This window comes from Sapajus apella, unplaced genomic scaffold (genome assembly GCF_009761245.1).
Source record: "Sapajus apella isolate SASKATOON/1434 unplaced genomic scaffold, GSC_monkey_1.0 scaffold32, whole genome shotgun sequence".
NCBI lineage: Eukaryota > Metazoa > Chordata > Mammalia > Primates > Cebidae > Sapajus > Sapajus apella.
In genome coordinates, this window is record NW_022436972.1 from 4,376,920 (window position 1) to 4,397,201 (window position 20,282).

The window sequence follows — 20,282 nt, forward strand, 5'->3', positions numbered from 1 at the left end:
TTACTGTTTTTCTTGTTTTGAACAAGACAATATTTCAGTAGAGTTCTTCAACTAAGGACCATAAGAATAGAGAAGTCCTTGTCCTCAGGAGATAGATCTTGGCTGTTAAAGTTAGATGTACTACATGGATTTTTTTTGTTTTTTGGTGTATTCTTTTTTAAGTGATAAAGGAAAAATGTATAATCAAGAATTTTAAGTTTATACTTTGGAAATGTTAAAAAGGAGCTTGAGTAATTTATTATTAAAATTTCTATCTAGTTAGCAGTGAGAGCCCAGTGTACTTTATGAAGTAGATTAGTTTATACCAGGGGTGAGCAGACATTTTGTATGATGCATAAGCAAGGAATGATTTTTATGTTTTTTAAATGGTTAGAAAAATATCAAAAGAAAAATACCAGAAAAAATCAAAAAGAAGAATGCCCTTTCATAATACATGAAAATTAAATGAAACTCAAATTTCAGTGTTCATAAATAAAGTTTTACCGGAACATAGCCGTGCTCAATCATTTATTATTGTTCATGATTTCTTTTGCATACAACAACAGAGTTGGGTAGTTGTGGAAGACTGTAGCTCACAAATCTGAATATTTATTATCTAGCGTTTTATCAGTAAACTCTGCTGATCCCTGTTCTATAAGACCCCTGAATCAAATGATTTCCAAAGAGTTTTGTTACAAAATATGGAGTCTGCTGTGCTATAAATTGCACAGAACCATTTGGAAAACCCCTTTTTGTCAGGTATTTACATTAAAATGTTCCTTGATTTGTTAAAAAAAAAAAAAACCACTAATATTCAAGACTGGCCCAAAATTATACCAAATTGAAACTCTCAAGTGTATTTAAACAGTAGGAAGTTTTAACTTTTTTTTTTCTTGGAGTTGTCTGTCGTTCATTATTTACTTTGGAACATTTATTTAGGTTTTTTTTAAAAAACCCATGAAATTTGTAATAAAGTTTTTTAATCATTAGTGTTAATCAAAGAAATCGTTTTTTTTTTTTTTTGTTCATTTGTAAAATGAATACATTGTTGTTATAATTTGTCTTTGGCCATACCTTGTTGATAATTACTTATCCAAGTATAAGAAGACATGATATGTTTTCCTTATTCCTATTTTACAAGAATAAGTACAGGAATTTACGTAAGCTGCTCCAAAACTCAGTGACAGAGGCAAGATTAGGTTTTTTTCAGCTTTGGATTTTAAATGATACTAGATGGTTGTGCTGGGCTAAAATACTAATGGTTTGGGTATGTTTTTATGAATTTTTAAAAGACAGCTTAAAAGCTTTACGTATTCTAGTTATAAAAATCATACATGTTCATTGTAAATAGGAGTCAGGTATAAAGAGAGAGATCTTTAGAACATGTGGAAAGAGGCAACAAAATTTTAAAAAAGAAAAAGATAAAAATCTGAAATCATTAATTTACAAGAGGGAAAAATCAGAGCAAGGACCTCAAACTATATTCCAGATTGGCCCTGTGGTGGGAGCACAGATGATATAAAGAGAAGTCATTGAAGACGCTTGCAAAGAGTGTGAGTGGAAACCACTAAGTTTTGCAGCCCCAGGGACTCTTATGGTTTATTACTTTTTTTTTTTTTTTTTTTTTTGGTTTGTTTTTAATGTACATTGCTTTGGAACCAAAGGTTTATTACTGTTTTGAATAAAGTAGAGGCGTTGTAAGTAGGATGTGTACACCATGATCTTGACTGCTTGAGATTCACCAAGGGTTTTTGTCTCAGGACTTTTTTTTTCCTCTTAAAAAAAATTGTTTTAATTTTAAAATTGTAAAAAAATTTATCATCTTGACCATTTTAAAATATAAAGTTCAGGAGTATTAAGTACATTCACTTGTGCAACAGGTCTCTAGAACTTTTTTGCATCTTGCAAAACTGAAACTCTGCACCCATTAAACTACTACTTCCCATTTTCCTCTCCTCCAGCTTCTGTCAACCATTCTAGTTTCTGTTTCTTTTCTTTTCTTCTTTTTTTTGCCTTTTGAGAGAGTCTTGCTCTGTCACCCAGGCTGGAGTGCAGTGGCAACGATCTGGGTTCACTGCAACCTGCCTGAGGGTTCAAGCAATTCTGCTGCCTCAGCCTCCCGAGTAGCTGGAACTACAGGGGTGTGCCACCATGCCTAGCGAATTTTTATTTTGGTATTTTTAGCATTAACGGGGTTTCACCATGCTGGCCAGGCTGGTTCCGAACTCCTGACCTTGTGATCCACCCGCCCCGGCCTCCCAAAGTGCTGGGATTACAGGCTTGAGCCACCGCACCCAGCCTCTGGTTTCTGTTTCTATGAATCTAAGTACCTCATATAAATGGAATCATACAGTATTTGCCTTTCTTGTGGCTGGCTTATTTTACTTGGCATAATGTACTCAAGGTTCATCCATGTTGTAGCATGTGATAGGAGTTCCTTACTTTTTTTTTTGAAGTCTTAATCTCTAGCTTATTTTTATTTATTTTTTATTATACTTTAAGTTCTGGAATACATGTGTAGAATGTGCAGGTTTGTTACATAGGTATACACGTGCCATTGTGGTTTGTCGCACCCATCAACCTGTCATCTACATTAGGTATTTCTCCTAATGCTATCCCTCCCCTAAGCCCCCACCCCACAACAGCCCCGGTGTGTGATACTCCCCACCCTGTGTCCATGTATTCTCATTGTTCAGCTCCCACTTATTAGTAAGAGCGTGCGGTGTTTGGTTTTCTGTTCCTGTGCTTTTATCCATTCACCTGTCTGCAGATGTTTGAGTTACTTTCACTTATTGGGTATTGGGAATGATGCTGCAATGAACGTGGGTGTGCAGACATCTCTTCAAGATTTTGCTTTCAATTTTTTTTTTGGATATATACCTATTTATGATGCTTTGAATACGTAAATGCCATTTTTAAAGCATTCTCAGTTTTCTGACATATGGTAGGACTTAGGAAGTAATTTCAAAGCGTAATGTTGGCAGGTTGTTAGCTGTTGATGACTGCAGCTAGTTGGAAAGTCAGAAGAATCTAGAACTTGTCCATTTATGCTAAAGAATTTCATAGTAAGTGCAGTATTATGAGTGTACTGTTCAATTGTGTAGAAAAGGCTCTGTGGGGGGATTTAGTGCATTTCAGTTACCTATTGGTGTGAAATGAATACCTTAAAACTTAGTTGTTCAAAAATTTGAATGGCGGCTGGGCATGGTAGCTCACATCTAGAACTCCAGCATGTTGGGAGGCCAAGGCCGGCAGATTGCTTGAACCCAGGAGTTTGAGAGCAGCCTGGGCAACACGGTGAAACCTTGTCTCTATAGAAATACCATGGCAGGTGCCTGTAGTCCCAGCTACTTGGGAGGCTAAGGTTGTAGGGTCACTTGAGACCAGGAGACAGAGGTTGCAGTGAGCTGTGATTGTGCCACTCCAGCCTGGATGACAGAGCCAGACCCTGTCTCGAAAAAAATTTTAATGGCTTCATTTATTATTTCACATAATTATGTGAGTCGACAAGGGAATTCTTACACATCATACCATGTCAGCTGGGACAACTGAGACGTCCACATGGCTGGCAGTTGGTACTAGCTCCTGGCTGGCAGTTGAGATCAAGTAGTCAGCCAGGGGTCTCAGTTGTTTCCTATGAGTTTCTCTCCATGATGCCAGCTGGGACCTGGGACTAAGAAGGGGTGTTCCAGAAGAAGGGCTTGTGTTCTTGAGCCAGTGCTTATCAGGCCTCTGTGTGTATCATGCGTGCTAATGTTCCAGCAAAGCTAGTCACGTGGCCAAGCCAACTCTGTACAGTGAGGGGCCTGGGTACAGGAGGGCATGAATTACCAAGAGGTGTGGTTCTCTAGTTCACAGGAGGGCCACCAAGGTAATAGTCTACTATACTTGTATAAAAGAAGGCATTAATTAACTTTTTATTATTATCATTATTTTAGAGACTGGGTCTTGCTCTATTGCCCAGGCTGGAGCAATAGAGTGGGGCAATCATAGCTCATGGCAGCCTCCAACTCCTGGGCTTAAGCTGTCCTCCCACCTCCGCCTCCCAAGTAGCAGGAATACAGGAGTGTACTGCCATGCCCACCTGAAAAAGAAGGCAGGTTTTAAAAGCACACCTTTAGTGTAGAGGGTTCTTGAATTTGTTATTTAAAATATTCTGGTAGTTTTTAAACTTAGGAAAGATCCAGTGATTCTTTTAGTGATTTGTTTGCATTGTTGTTATTTGGCTGAAATTGTGTTAATGCACAGTAAGATGTGATGAAGTCATTAAAATTCAGCCAGTAGGACTTGATTGAAACCCAATAAGGATGTAAAACAGCAGTGCTCTGAGATGCATATTCAATTTCAAAATATAGGAAACCTAGAAATTGCTCCATGTATTTTTAATTTGAAAATACTTTGAAAATGTGTAGGGCTATGTGGCGTCTGTCCAAAAGAGTAACATTCATTATAGGGTGTTTCTTTACATTGTTGAAAATTTTAAATTCACTTAACATTAGATTTTTATTAAAGCAAAAATATGCTTTCCTTATTCGCTTACCCTTGTGTAACTCAGATTAAACCCTTGATTGTTCAGATTAACCTGAAAAAAAAAGATTCTTTTGGAGGCTACATTTTTGATTAAGTAGTTGTCTCTAATTTTTTCAAATTTATGTGTATAAATATAACCTATCTTGAAATTAATGCTGAAATTCCATACATATTTTTTTATGATATGAAAATTATAGTACATGAAGTTACTTGAATTTCTGTGGTTTTTACCATTTTATTTTTACTTTACAGTGCATTTATCCTTTGGGCTCTAAATCACTTAATAACCTAATTTCTCCTGATTTGGAAGAATGTCACACTCTACATAAGCCTCAAAAAAGGAGGAACTTGGAAAGCAGCTATAAAGATTCACTTCTTTTAGCAAATTCCAAAAAGACTAGAAATTATATTGTTACTGATAATGAACAAATTTTGAACAGCAAACATAATGGAGAAGTATATGATGAAACCTCATCAAACTTACCTGATAGTAGTGGTCAACAGAATCCAATTAGGACAGCTGATTCCTTGGAGCCGAATGAGATTTTGGAAGCTGAGACTGTTGACGTGGCCACTACAAAAGATCCTGCTACGGGGGATGTCTCTGGAACTGGCGGACCTTCCCTTCAAAGCGAAGGATGTACATCTAAACTGGAAATGCCGTTGGGGAGGAAATGTACATCATTTCCCCAGACTTTATGTGTCCAGTGGAAAAATGCTTATGCTCTCTGTTGGTTAGACTGTATCCTGTCAGCTTTGGTGCACTTGGAAGAGTTAAAGAACACTGTGACTGGACTGTGTTCGAAGGAGGAATCTGTATTCTGGCGGTTGTTTACAAAATATAATCAAGCAAATAGACTTCTGTACACCAATCAATTGAGTGACGTTAAAGGTTGGTACTAAAATTTTATTTTTATTTACTTATTTATTTAGAGACAGAGTCTCACTCTGTCACCCAGGCTGGAGTGCGGTGTCATGATCACATCTCCTTGCAGCCTTGACTTCCACAGGTCAAGTGAGCCTCCCACCTCAGGCTCCCAGATAGCTGGAACTACAGGCACACACCACCATACCCAGCTAAGATAGTAAGATGGGGCCTCACTGTCTTGCCCAGGCTGGACTCAATTTCCTGGGCTCAAGCCCCCTTCCTACCTCAGCTTCCCAAAGTGCTGGAATTACAGGCATAGCCACCGTTGCAGCCTATTTGTCTTTAATTCTTAAAAATATTAATGTTGAGTTTTGTGTCCCAGCATGTGGGAAAGATGTCATCTATTGTCTCTGTTTCTGGAGGCCTGGGAGCAAGGAGCCCAGGAGCAGTATCACGAAGCTTGAGATAATACCATTTACATTATCCTCACTGCCAAAAAGGCAGTCTTTTTCAAAACCGAAACCGTGGTTGTGTCTGTCTTAGCCTGTCAGGGTAATAGTGGTTAGTTTTAAGTGTTTAAACTACTGAAAAGCAGTTGAAGAAGTGAATAAAAATCACCTATAATCCCACAACCTCCTAAGAGCTCTTGTTACAATAAGGGGTATCTTTTTCATTTTATTTTCTGTAAAGTAGGATACTTATGAACCTACCTCCCAACATATGAAGAATTAAAACATTCCCAATAACTTACATTTACCTGTGTGTTCCTTCCATCCCATCCTCTACCTCCTCCCATAAGTAATCATTATCTGATATGTGTTTTATCATTCTATCTTTTCTTAGTTTTTCTTACATGTGTATATCTAAACACCATATAGTAAGTAGTCCCTCCTTATCACAGTTTTACTTTTCTTGGTTTCATTTAACCCGATGTCTAAAAGTAGGTAATTATAGTATAGTAATATATTTTGAGAGAGGGAGAGACCATATTTACATAACTTTCATTACAGCATATTATTATAATTGTTCTATTTTATTATTAGTTGTTGTTAATCTTACTGTGGCTATATGTAAAACTTGATCATAGGTATATAGATATAGGAAAAAACATAATATTTAAAGTGTTTAGTTACCATCCAAGGTTTTAGGCATCCACTGGTCTTGCAAGTTATCCATCTCAGATAATGGGGGATGGATAGTACTGAACCCTGTATATACCATGCATTTCCCCATATATACATAATTATGGTCAAGTTTAATTCAGAGTAAATTAAATGTGGACCAGTTGCAGTGACTCACACCTGTAATCCTAGCAATTTAGGAAGCTGAGGCAGGTGGATTTCCTGAGGTCAGGAGTTCAAGACTAGCCTGGCCAACATGGTGAAACCCCATCTCTACTAAAAAATACAAAAATTAGCTGGGCGTGGTGGCACACGCCTATAGTCCCAGCTAGTTTGGGAGGCTGAGTCAGGAGAACCGCTTGAAACTGGGAGGTGGAGGTTGAATAATCATTTGAACCTGGGATCACGCCACTGTACTCCAGCCTGCCTGGGTGACAGAGTGAGACTCTATCTCAAAAAAAAGAAAAAAAAAAAAGTAAAGTAAATGTGGCTCAACATGTTGCTGTCAATTGGAACATTTGTTTCTGATCGTGTTTTCCACCCACAAATTCAGTGCTTTTTCCATCTTAACACTTATCAGGTACTGTGGCCGTAACTTTAGCAGTTGAGATGCAACAGCTAAATTAGCACAAATTTATTTTTCCTTCTTCACAGTTTCATGGATAAGAGATTTGTTCTTAGACCTCAGCAATCTCAGCATATGATTTTTTTCTTTAAGTTGAGAACTTTGACTTTTCACTTAAAGAAGCATTTTACAGCTTCTCTTTGGCATATCTGAATTGCCAGCATCACTACTCTTGTGCTTTGGGGCCATTATTAAGTCACATAAGGGTTCCTTGAACGCAAGCATTGCAATACCATGGCAATAGATCTCATCATCAAGATGGCTGCTAAGTGAACTATGGGCGGGGAGTGTAGACAGCATGGATACACTGGATGAAGGGAAGAGTCACGTTGCCAGTGGAACACAGCATGACGACAAGAGTTCATGATGCCACTCAGAATGGCATGAAATCTAAAGCTGATAAATTGTTTCTGGAACTTTCCATTTAATATTTTCAGACCATGGTTAACTTCAGGTAACTGAAACCACAGGAAGCAAAACCACAGATGAGGAGGGACCACTGTATTGCCTAATTTAGTTTGTTTTGAACTTTAAACAAGGGGGCTGTACAGTAGGTCTTCTGGGACCCTTTTTTCTCTTTGTAAAAATTTATGAGGCTGTTTGTAGTTGTGGCTCATTGATTTTCATTGCTATATAATACTTCCATTTTGTAAATATAACAGTATAGTTATCTACCTGTCAGTGGACAGTTTTTTCCGTTATAAATGCATCTGCTGTGACCTTTTGGGGGACAGTATAAGCGTTTCCCTTCTGTATACCAGAGGAATGGAAAATCGTGGACTCAACTTCCTAGACTCAAGCACCCTTCCTGTCTCAGCCTCCCAAGGTGTTGGGATTACAGACATGAGCGAGCGCTGTAGCCTGTTTGTCTGTAATTCTTAAAAATATTAATGTTGAGTTTTGTCTTCCTGACTCTGGGTCCAAATTTACAAGGTAATGACAGTTGTTTTCCAAAGTGGTGTTACCAGTTAATTCTCCCATTAACAGTGTATGTAAGAGGTCTTCCTGATCCATGTATTCTCCTTGGCGTATTTTCACACTTTGAGATTTTTGCTATTTGAGTGGTATAAAATGGTCTGTGATCTTGATTTGCCGTTTCCACATTTTGAAGAGGTTGTTGGCTCTATGTGTATATATTTGTCGTATTTATTCCCTCTTCTATGAAATAGGTTTTTTTGTCTTAGCCCTATTTGTTCTGTTGATTGTCACGTTTTAATTGATTTGTATGAGTTTGTTCCTTGTATCCTTGTTGCTAGAGTTATGTCAGATGTGTTGCTGAATCTGCTCCCAATTTGCACCTTGTGTTTTTACTTTTTAAAAGCTATCTTGATTTTTAGGGAAGTCTTTATCGTTCCATTTGGAGCTAGTAATGTGTGTGGCTTTTTAAAGAAATTACTGCTATTCCTAAGGTCAGAAAATCAGAAAATTTTCACAGAAAAGTTACACCGTTTTGCTTTTGACATTGAAATTCCTCACTCAGTTGGAATTCATATTTATGTGTGGTATGAGGTAAGGATCCATCTTTTTTTTCCATTTGCGAAGCTCCACTTTATTTTCTCAGCTGATCTGGCATGCTACCAGCATATCAACATTTCATTTTTGTGTGTAGCCATTCCTTAACTCTCAGTTTCATTCTCTTCGTTACTTTGTCTAACTCAGCAACCATACTTCTTAAATTATTATGGCTTTTTAAGCCTTGCTACCTTGTAGGGCAAGAATCCTCACTTTTATTCAACTTCATTTGAAGTGTCTTGATACATCTTTTTTCTGATCTTCCTTGGGCATATATACTTTTTGGACAGATGTGACGTAATACCAAGCTTTCTTCACTTGACATTGTAGGTATTTTCCTATTCATTAATGTACTAAGAATTGTGAGTTTGGTCATACAGCCTTTTATATGCATCTTATACATTGATTCCCTGTTGTTAATCATTCAGGCTGTTACTAGTTTTTGCTGTTACGAATTAACACCAGGACAAATATCCATTTGTCTTTTGAGTTTATTACCAACTAGAATCCTAGGAGAGATATTAAAATGTGAATATTAAAGGTCTTTGCTGAACATAGTTTTCCAGAATGGTTGTGCCAATATATAACTCCATTTTCATTATGTAGAAAAAAATACCTCAGAGCTTTCTAACCACGTCTTTGGAACATTCAAGAAGTTGTGGTTTTGTTAAGTAAGAAATATGTCAAGTAAGAAATGTAGGTTTCTCTGAGACTGAATTTTTTTTAATGTCAGTCAGTTACAGTTTTTTGAAATTTTTCAAGTTCAGTTTCTCACAAACATTTTTGCCTTTGACTCTTCTTCTATTTCTGCTTTCTCTAATTACAGGAACCCCAGTGTTAAATAGGTTACAGTTCAGTTGTTTGTTACAGAAGAGCAGCAGTTCAATATCAGAATTAACTTTATGTTTGTATCTGTTACTAATTTTTTACAGAATAATTTCAGTTTTTATAATCTGGTTGTTAATTATATTTGTTTGAGCTGCATTACTTTGCAATGTAAGTTTTCTTTTTTTGGCATGGTCAGATAACAATTCTGGTTAATGCGTATTTCATATTACAGGAGAATCTAGATATTTTCATTAGGGAGGCATATAAGCAGAGTGTGATCAGGCTGTATGAATTATTTATAAGAGATGTGAGTGAAAAGATGGGTTTGTAGCTTAAGAGTAAGTAGAGACCGAAACGTGTGGAATCTTTTCTTCAAAATAATTTTCTTATTAACTTGGATAGTTTCTTGTCACAGTAATTTCATTTTTCGAGATGATTTTTACCATAAAGAAGTGATCAAAAACATAGATACATGCCCAAGGTGTTTATCACAATAGTATTTATAATAGTGAAAAAAGAAACAAATGTCTAGCAATAGCAGAATGATTACAAAGCAAGGTTTCAGCTGAATATAGTGGCATGCGCCTGTAAGCCCCACTAAGGAGGTTGAGGCTGCAAGATTGCTTGAGCCCAGGAGTTCATGACCGGCCCAGGCAACATAGCAAGACCCTGTCTCCAAACACACACACACACACACACACACACACACACACACACACACACACACACGTACACGTGTAAAAGTGCTGTTTCAGTCACTGTATAATAATAGCAACTAACCAGGTTTTTTGGGGTTTTGTTTTGTTTTTTGTTTTTTATTTGTTTGTTTGAGAGAGGGTCTCAATTGCCCAGGCTGGAGTGCAGTAGCATGATCACAGCTCACTACAGTTTGGAGAACCCTAACCCTCCTGGGCTCAAACGATCCTCCCACCTCCTGAGTAGCTGGGACTGCAGGCGTATACCACCATACCCAGCATTTTTTTTTTTTTTTTTTTTTTTAAAGAGATGAGGTTTCACTGTGTTGCCCAGGCTGGTCAGAGTTTTCAGTGAAGCAAATTTGTGTGGATAGAGCAGGATATGGAACTGAATAAACACTACGATGCCATTGAAGACCCCTTCAAACCCCTCAAAAATGACACAAAAGGGAAATATACGAGATATTAGTTTGGGAAATAATTGGAACTTTATTAAGACTCCTTATAAATTTATCTGTCCCTGGCCAGGCATGGTGGCTCACATCTATAATCCCAGAACTTTGGGAGGCTGAGGCGGGCTGATCACCTGAGGTCAGGAGTTTGAGACTAGCCTGGCCAACATGGTGAAACCCCATCTCTACTAAAAATACAAAAATTAGCCAGGCATGATGGTGTGCAACTGTGGTCCCAGCTACTCCGGAGGCTGAGGCAGGAGAATTGCTTGAAGCCAGGAGGCGGAGGTTGCAGTGAGCCAAGATCGTGCCATTGCACTCCAGCCTGGGGGACAAGAGCAAGACTCTGTCTCAAAAAAAAAATATTATCTGTTCCTATGACCTGGCTAAGTTCAATAAAAATTACACAGAATGCAGTAAATGACTAGACATTGTAGTATAAGTGATAATTGCACATAAAGAGGTAACTTCTTTAGCTATTTTATAGATAAACATATATCTGAAAGGTTAGTTATTTTGCTATGGCCTGTGATTATTTGGGCGAGAAACACTTTGATTGAGATTTTACCCATTCAGTAAGTACTAATGATATTGTGCTGATAACATACATTAAGGGAATATGTAATATACTACAGAGAAATTATTAAGGATCTGTTGTGTTTTGCTTTTTGTCTCTTGTTTGCAAAACTTACTCAGCTTTCATTCTTGGGAATGTCTCAGTTTTCGGTGGGAAGATATACATTGATGAGGTATTGATAATGTTCTCTGTATTTTCTTAGATGGAGATTGTAAAAAACTTACCTCAGAAATATTTGCAGAGATAGAGACCTGTCTGAATGAAGTTAGAGATGAAATTTTTATTAGACTTCAGCCCCAGCTTAAATGCACATTAGGTAAGTAATTGGTATAACTTACTTGTATTATACTCATCTACCATGTAGAAATATTCACATCATATGGAAATATAATACCTTTTTATTACCTTAGATTATCATATTCTTGGGAGAGAGAATCTGAGTAGTTTGACTTAGGAATCTACCACTGGGTAAGCTATTGTTGGGCAGAGCTGTTCCATATAAATACGTAGGCTAGTGTTTCGCCTCTTGAGAGTGGGTGCAGTTCTCAGAAAGAACCAGGAGAATATTTCGGTGGCATATCGTTAGTACTTCTCTAGTACTTTTCCCCATAAACAAATCTAGCATTTTTAACCTCACTTGTGCATTAAAAAGCACCAAGGGAATTTAAAAGTAAATGTCAATGCTAGGGGCATTTAAATGATAATCTCAGGGGTTGGGGCGGGGGGTGGGGGGGCTCAGGTAATCAGTAATTTTTAGAAACCCCTCATTGACAATAGGTGTTATTGCTAGGCAGTAACACTTACTGTCTGCCTTGTGGTCCTGCCAAGGTAACTGTTCCTGGCCATGTTCCAGGCAACTGTAGTTCCAGGCTCGGGGAAAACTGGACCATGGAAGTGAGGCTGTGAACTCAGACTCTTGGGCCAAATCAGTAAGGCAGCATCTAAGCTCCTCTGAGAATAGGAAGGAGAGAAACCAGTCGGAGAAAGAATGTAAGAGAAGTTTGTAGATTCTCCTCCTTAACTTCCCAGTCTCAAAGCTGGAAGCCAGCATTCAGTGTTCACTTTTTATTTTCAATGACAACGAAATTCAAATCTTCTTCAGTCAGAAAGTTGTTAAAGGAAAGGATTGGACTGAAAAGTTGAGAAGAGTGGTAGATGAAGAGTCCAAAGAGTTGAGGCTGGTCATTTAACCATTGTTTGGCCACGCCCTCCACAGGTGAAACAAGATGATCAGAATAGAAATGGCCAATTCTGACGTGTTTCTACAGTGTTTCACTGGTTATGTGTTTTTTTTTTTTTTTAACATCTGCAGCAAACCATTTCCATATATATATATATATATATATTTTTTTTTTAGAGAAGGGGTCTCACTCTGTCACCCAGGCTGGTATGCAGCAGCATGATCATAGCTCACTGCAGTCTCAAATTCCTGGGCTCAAATGAGCCTCCTGCCTTAGCCTCCTGAGTATCTTAGACTACAGGTGTGTAGCACTGCTCCCAGCTAATTTATTTCATTTTATTTTTTGTAGAGACAGTGCCCCACTATACTGGTCAGGCTGGTTGTGAACATCATAGAAATTGATCTGAAGTTTCTGGAGGCTGGTAGCAATTGTCAGAGGTAGCACAAGCAATCCTCCTGCCTTGGCCTCCCAGTGTGCTGAGATTACAAGGTGTAAGCCACTACACCTCACCAATTTTTGTTTTAATATACTCTAAGGCTATTGTAGCTCTGATGTGTTGTTTTTTGTTTTTTGTTTTTTTTCCTGAGAAAAGCTAGAAAGGTAGAAAACAATATGGGTCTTTTGTGGTTTTTCTGTCTTAAGGCATTTTCATAAATGTCTGCCAAGGAAAAGGAAAGAGATTGAAGTGGTAATTAAATCTCTAGGCTGGACGTTTTCAGAAAAATGCTTTATGTACTTTCCCTGTGCCAACTCTGACTTACTGTGTCATACAGTATTAACACATACTCATGCAGTAAATATAGTAAGAAAAGACAATAGTTCACAAATCTGGTTTAATTTTTGCTGTTATTAATTATGAGCAGTAATTTTTCCTTTTCTTTTTGAAGGTGATATGGAAAGTCCTGTGTTTGCATTTCCCCTGCTCTTAAAACTAGAACCCCATATTGAAAAGGTCTTCTTATCTTCTTTTTCATGGGACTTCAGATGTTCACAGTGTGGACACCAATATCAAAACAGGTTAGTTTCTTTTGTTTTTTAACATGGCTTCTTGTAGTTTCTCCACCACTAAGGTTAAGAGAACAGTTTGAGCACCAGACACTGCAGTTTGCTTGCTTCTTTAAACTGGAATGATCAAAACCTCATGGTTTGTTAGACTGCCAGTAGAAGTTTTAAGGAGTTCTTCAGTTGGAAATAGGGACCATGAGAGAATTAGTACACCTCCCTTCTCCAGAGTCCTTGCTGAGTAAGAATACCTCTCAGAATGCCGTGAAACTATAGACGTTTTGTTTATTCTATTAGAGAGGAGGGTTTTTGCTTGTTTACTTGAGGTTTCTAACATCATAGACACTGGTTTTAGGCCCTTGGAGGCTAGCAGCAGTTCTCAGAGGTAGTGCAAGCTTTCCCATTTCTTCCCTTAGTCCTGTGAAAGACCAGCCGCCTTCAGAAGCCTCCTACCCATGAGCTGAGCCATACTTTCTCCTTTCCTAATGCCTTTCGGCAGTGTATTAGAAAGGCCATGACTGATGTACCTGTTACCTTCAGGCTTTACATAAGATGTCTATGAAACAATTGAATTTCGTGTTTAGGCTCAGGTCCCATCTCCAAGATATCTCTTTATCTTGGAGATGCTTCTGATCCTATACATTTCAGATAAGAGATATTCGATCTATACCTACGACGCAAGGAGAAGAATAGGTTTTAGAAGAGGAGTCAGGGAAGCGACATATTACCAGAGGGATACTCTCACTTGGTCCATACCTAAGAAAATTTCTGGCTGGCAGTTAGGAAATGACCAAACTGGCTCTGTTGGTCATTTATTCAAATTATTACAATAGAAATATTTTCCACTTTTTTTTTTGAAACGGAGTCTTGCTTCCATCATGCAGGCTGGAGTGCAGTCGCACGATCTCGGCTCACTGCAACCTCTACCTCCCAGGTTTAAGCTATTCTCCTTCCTCAGACCCCCAAGTAGCTGGGATTACAGGCTTGCACCACCACACCTGGCTAATTTTTTAATTTTTAGTAGAGATGGAGTTTTGCCATGTTGACCAGCCTGGTGTCCAACTCCTGACCTCAAGTGATCCACCCGCCTCAGCCTCTCAAAGTACTAGGATTACAGGTGTGAGCTACCACACCTGGCCACACTTTTCTTTAACTTATGTGCTTAAGTTAGAAAACTTGAAGCCTCTGAAAGTTACTAACGTAAAATGTGAGATAAACATATTACTTAGAAGGCCCTGCGTCGTGGCTCACACCTGTAATCCCAGCACTTTGGGAGGCCGCAGTGGGTGGATCACGAGGTCAGGAGTTCGAGACCAGCCTGCCAACATGGTGAAACCCCTGTCTCTGTTAAAAATGCAAAAATTAGCCAGGCGTGGTGGTGGGCACCTGTAATCCCAGCTACTCAGGAGGCTGAGGCTGGAGAATTGCTTGAACCTTGGAGGCGGTGGTTGCAGTGAGCCAAGATCGCACCACTACACTCCAGCCTAGGCAACAAGAGTGAAACTCCATCTCAAATAAATTATATAGTAAAATATATATATATGTATTACTTCAATACTCATTATCTAAACATGAAACCCTTTTTAGGAATTTAAGGAACAGTCAAGGAGAGTTCAGTCTGGGAGGATCCTTCAGGGAATGCAAGCAACAAAGTAATTTTGGGTTTTTTAACCAGATAACTCAGATCTACTAGAACAGGGTAAGAGAAGCCACAGAGTAGACACCGTGAGCAAAGCTAACCCCCCTGAGTTGAAAAAAATTATAGACAAGAAGTTATCATTGAAATTAACTGTTGGCAGGCATATCCAAGGAATATCGCAAGGGTTTGGTCTCTTTCTGAATTTTGAGATAGATGAATGTGGGGAGTTGGCAGCTGGTGGGCAACAGAGCGATACTTTCATGGGTGGTGTTACAGGGAAATAGTTTCATCGTGTTAGAAGCCATGAAACAAAGATACATAATGGCTGCTCCTAGGAGAAATCCATGTCCCCTCTCCAAAGGGCCTGTTTTTCTCTGATAAAATTGGGTCAGATACATTTTCATATTAAACTTTTTGTTAAGTAAACTTTTGTAACAGTCGCCAAAACCCTACTAGAACAGGGTGAGAATTAACATTTTATTCATACCTAGGACTTAAATAATTTAGTGTAAACAAGTGAATATGAGAACACACCTGTTTCCAAGTCTTCTATCATTGATTTATATAAATTATCTGGTTTTCTCCTCACAGTAACTCAATGAGGAAGATCCTAGTGTCCTCATTTGGCACTTAGGAATACGACAGCTTGAAGGGGGTTAGATTGATTCCCAGATGATACACCGTCAGTGGCAGAATCAGGAGACACACTTAGGCTCTTCTGGCTTCTAAGACTTCCTTGCTCACTGTGGTATACTCCTTAATCACTACCTGGGTTTGAAATAACATAAATAAGCTTGTTGATTAAAATCAGCTTAATTGTAACTTTTCTAGAATCCATATCTTAGTTGTTTGACAGTTTTTAGTTGAGTATGTTCTGTGTGCCAGGAATTCAGGCACAGGAAATAGTCTCTATCCTTGCCAAATTCACTATTTAGGTAGTGAGGTAATACATGAACACGTAATAGAGGGCCAGTGACTTTGTAATTAATCTGTTCTTTGGGCTGCTTTACTTTAGCTTTGAATGCAAGATGATAAATATGTTTTAGAGATGTATAGCACAAACTATGAGAGCTCAAGAGAAAGAAGCCACCAGCTGCTTTGGTATGCTTTTTTGCTTTTTAAAAACAACCTTCCTTTGTCCTAAAAATGAAAGTAGTTATAGGGGGAAAGCTAAAATGAAGTGTTTTAATATGTCATAACTTAAAACTTATTTCCACTTAATCTGAAGGAGAACTATCCAGCAAATTCGTTTGTTTTTATGAAGGTGTTTTTAGTGCCAGTATAGGGTCTTTTTACTCAACTGGGAAAGTGTAACCTGGAGGCAGTAAAAACATAGTCTTCAGAGGCAGAGCTCAGGTCTGTTATTTATCATTGCACTCTATATGTCACTTTCCCCATCTGTAAAATGTGATGAGAAGAGCACCCGCCTCTGAGAGTTGTTGGAAGATGAGTATCCAGTGCTGTGCTCTCCTTGCACATAGCAAGTGCTCAGAAACATCAGATGGCATACGGAGAATTAACACTTCCTTGCTGAGACAGTCTCCTTTTTATAAACTAAAAAATAGGAGCCTTTACTTAACAATTATCTTTGAAAATTTAAGAATTTAGCAGAAATACAGTCAGTGCATTTGAGACCTTTATGTTGCTTTGCTTTTAAAATGTTAACTTCCAGAGTAGTGATCTGTTTTTAACAGAAGGTGCTTTCTCAAGGGATTTGTCAGTATTTGCAGTTGTTTAGAAGAGAAGCTTGTATCTCTTAAGTAATATGTAACTGCTCTTTTAATTAAAAACATTTTTATTAAAGTGGATACAGTTGAGGTTTAGTGTACATCTTTAAAGATCATCCTTTTAGCTGGCTGTGGCTCTCAAGTATTCAGACGAAAGTGCAAATTTAGAACTTGTGTAACCTGCGAAAACAAAATTTGTTCACAATTAATGCAGTATATTTTTAAGGATTAAAAAAAGTTAAGTTGTATGTATTCCTGATTATATATTTGGAAACACCCTTTTTCATTTTTCTTTGTCTGTAACGGCTAGCCAGTTTAAGTTATTTGAGTAAGGGGTGAGCTCTTAATAAATTTGACAACCTTAGAATGGCGGCTCTTACTAGGGGCTATTTTGTCCCCCTCGGGACATTTGGCAACTTCTGGAGACAACCAGATGCTGTTATGGCATCTGGTGAGTAGAGGCCAGAAATGATGCTTAACATCCCACAGTGCACAGGACAGTACTTCACAGCAGAGGCTCTTTGGTGAAAAATATCAGTGGTATTGTTGGGGAATCCTGTCTTTTTTTCCTGCTTCATGTCATAGTTGAAAGCTATGGGTAATTAATGTGGCACATCTTCACAGAACTTCTTTACTAGCGTAGGGGAGAATATTGCCATATTAACATGATTTGGGAAAATAAGAAAGTATGAATCACCAAAAAGGGGAGGAATACTTTCAGAAATTTATTTAAATTAATGTAAATGCATTTAACATTAATGAATTTATTATGTCATTTTTTAATAGGTGTATGAAGAGTCTGATCACCTTTACAAATGTCATCCCTGAGTGGCACCCACTTAATGCTGCCCATTTTGGTCCATGTAACAATTGCAACAGTAAATCACAAATAAGAAAAATGATATTGGAAAAGTGAGTTAAAATTGTCTTATAGTTTTTAGTATAAAATGAAGGTGGACTTACATTTTTCTTAATGTGTAGAATTGAAAATGGTGACAACAACCTACCTTTCTGAAATTTGAGTTAACATATATTTCCGAGTTGCCAACTGCCTCGCTCTATCTGGCTAGTCAGCCCACTGTCCCAGGTGAAGCCACTGAAGAGCCACTTAGGCTGACCCTCTGGCCCCACTCTCCTGGTGTCTCCTTCTTCTTGCCTTTTTTCTTCTTTAAAGGTATCAGGCTTCAGTTTTTCTCTCCTCTGCCAAGTGCCTGGAGTTTCTAGAATTCTGGGATTTCCTTGATCAGATTTTAAGAACTAAGGTGATTCAAAGATGAGCCACAGGCTCATCTGTCTGAATCTCCATCTTCTTCTAAGCATGCTAATTCCTCATCATCTTGTAAGCTATCTGGTGCCCTTGAGCAGATGTGTTTTCATTCTATTTTGCCAGCTTTTCTGTTTGTCCTCAGTGGGAGGTTGGTCAGCATCCCCTTTTCCAGTGTTACCAGAGCCCCATCTCTCTCAACTCACAGGTCACTTCCATCTTAGGCAGTTTGTCTCTCTCTCTCGTTAATGCACTCACACATGTACACATCCTCTTTACTCTTCATTGTCAGCCTAATTGAACATTAAGGAAATGTTTTGAGGTCTAATTTGATATAATAAAGAACCAGGAACATTAACCTTTATGCCCTTGAATGTGCTAGAAACCCCTCAGAATCTTTCCTAAAGATTTATTCTATTGAAGTAATAAATTCTCAGTTCATCAGTGCTCACAAGCTGAAAGGAACAAAGGGCAGTAGTCCCCTGTCCTCTCCTCCAGGTATCTACTTTAAATCTTCAAATTAAGATAGTATTTACTTTGACATTTCAAATTGATGTGCTTATTCTACCATAATGCAATGTGTTCTTTTATAGCAGTTGAGACCGGGGTTCTCACACCAACACCTGGGCCTCATCTTAGTTTAGCCTTTCCCTGTTCTTCCAATGCAGTTGCATATTTGGCTAAATCAGTATTCGATATTTGCATTGTTATTAACATATGTATGTTATTCCCTCTTCAGCCAAGTAGTATACATAGTTAGGTTGCACTTTTACAATTCTTTATTTTTCCTGGAATTGTTATTTGCCTTGTTTTCATTTGTTTTACTATGTGCTGTGAGTTTTTGCCAAATATTTTAAACACTAATACAATTCCAATACTCAGATGCTTCACAGTTTTTTACTCATTCCCCGCCCCTTTTTTTCCTGGCAGCACTTTCCTGGCACTTTGCACTCTCTGCTGCAGTCTGTGCTGGTTCCTCTCTGGGCCTAGAGCATAGGGTGAGCTTTTTTATGTACACACTTTGAGTCACCATCCTAGTTTTTAGCCCAAGGCCCCATCCCCACATTCTGCCACATCTGTGGCCGTAAATATCCACACTTTTAAGGGTTCTCTGGGCGAAATAAGCTCTTCTTTCTCGTCAGCACATGTATCCCAAAGCACTTAGTCTTCACTTTGTCCATTCTGTTGGGTAAGGTGCCACCTCTCTGTTTGCCTTCTGTCCTCTAAATATTTATCGACTCCTTGTTTGCTTATTTCCCTTTCTTTGTCCTTTCGGACTCGCATCTTTTTTGCCCGTCACTATTATTTGATAGCATTTGTGTAGGAGGGCAAAGTGGGAAGGAAGAGGAGGTGTCTGATCTGTCTGAAGATTACGGAAGTCTGTCATCTATCTTGGCTGCCATGTGTCAGTTTTGAGATGTAAGTGTTGATGATGAGGTGAGGAGAAGAGCAGCGGAGCATGGGGTCTGCCCTCCTGCCCTGGACCATGGACCTGCTTTAGGCTGCTTGATGTATATGATTTCATCTAGCTGTTCATACCTGCTTTTTCCCGTGCCCCAGCAGTGAACATAGAGTCGTACCATTGTTTTGTTTAAACTGTTAATTGGTTGCACTGTAGCATATATATTTTTTAACTGTATGAATAAGTTGCTTACCTTAAAGATTCATGCGCTGATCTGGAAATGGATCCATTAGATAAAACAGCCTTTTAATGGAAAATGTGTTTTGAGTTCCAGTGGGCTAATTTATTAGCAGAATTTATAATGTGGACATTTCCTATATTCTTCAAAAGTAAATTGAATTAAGTGTATGAAGTTTCACTTAAATTTTAAGTAACAAGGTCTAAGTCCTTTGTGCTTTTATTATTTTGAAATTTGTATAACTTGATTTGTTTGTGTCTATGGAATTTAGAAACAAATTTAATATAGTTTTTAGGGATAACCTAAAAGTAATTGGGCTCATCATGTATCATGTGTAATTAAGACATACAGCCTTCTAAAACTCATTTAAGTTCCTTGGACACCTTGTCTCAACCCACATCTCTAATGTCTCCCCATTGGAAAAGAGTTCATAGATAAATTCAGGTGAATTATGCCTAGTGGACCCAAATCTGCTACTTTACTTTTTTTTTTTTTTAAAGACAGAGTCTTGCTCTGTTGCCAGGCTGGAGTGCAGTGGTGCAATCTCGGCTCACTGCAAACTCCACCAGCCAGGTAGGTTCAAGCAATTCTCCTGCCTCAGCCTCCTGAGTAGCTGGCACTACAGGCACGTGCCATCATGCC

At 38.4% G+C, this 20,282-nt stretch overlaps 1 protein-coding gene across 4 annotated transcripts in view; it reads left to right on the plus strand.

Annotated features, from left to right (window-relative positions):
- Window positions 1-20,282, plus strand: part of USPL1 (ubiquitin specific peptidase like 1) — a 39,210-nt gene that overhangs the window by 8,298 nt on the left and 10,630 nt on the right. For 3 of the 4 annotated variants that reach the window (XM_032294411.1, XM_032294412.1, XM_032294413.1), the window contains 4 exons: window positions 4,762-5,401; window positions 11,390-11,503; window positions 13,256-13,385; window positions 17,523-17,648. In XM_032294411.1, coding sequence (XP_032150302.1) covers window positions 4,762-5,401; window positions 11,390-11,503; window positions 13,256-13,385; window positions 17,523-17,648 — 1,010 coding nt within the window. The remainder of the gene's footprint in view (window positions 1-4,761; window positions 5,402-11,389; window positions 11,504-13,255; window positions 13,386-17,522; window positions 17,649-20,282) is intronic. The other variant, XM_032294414.1, reaches the window with a different exon arrangement.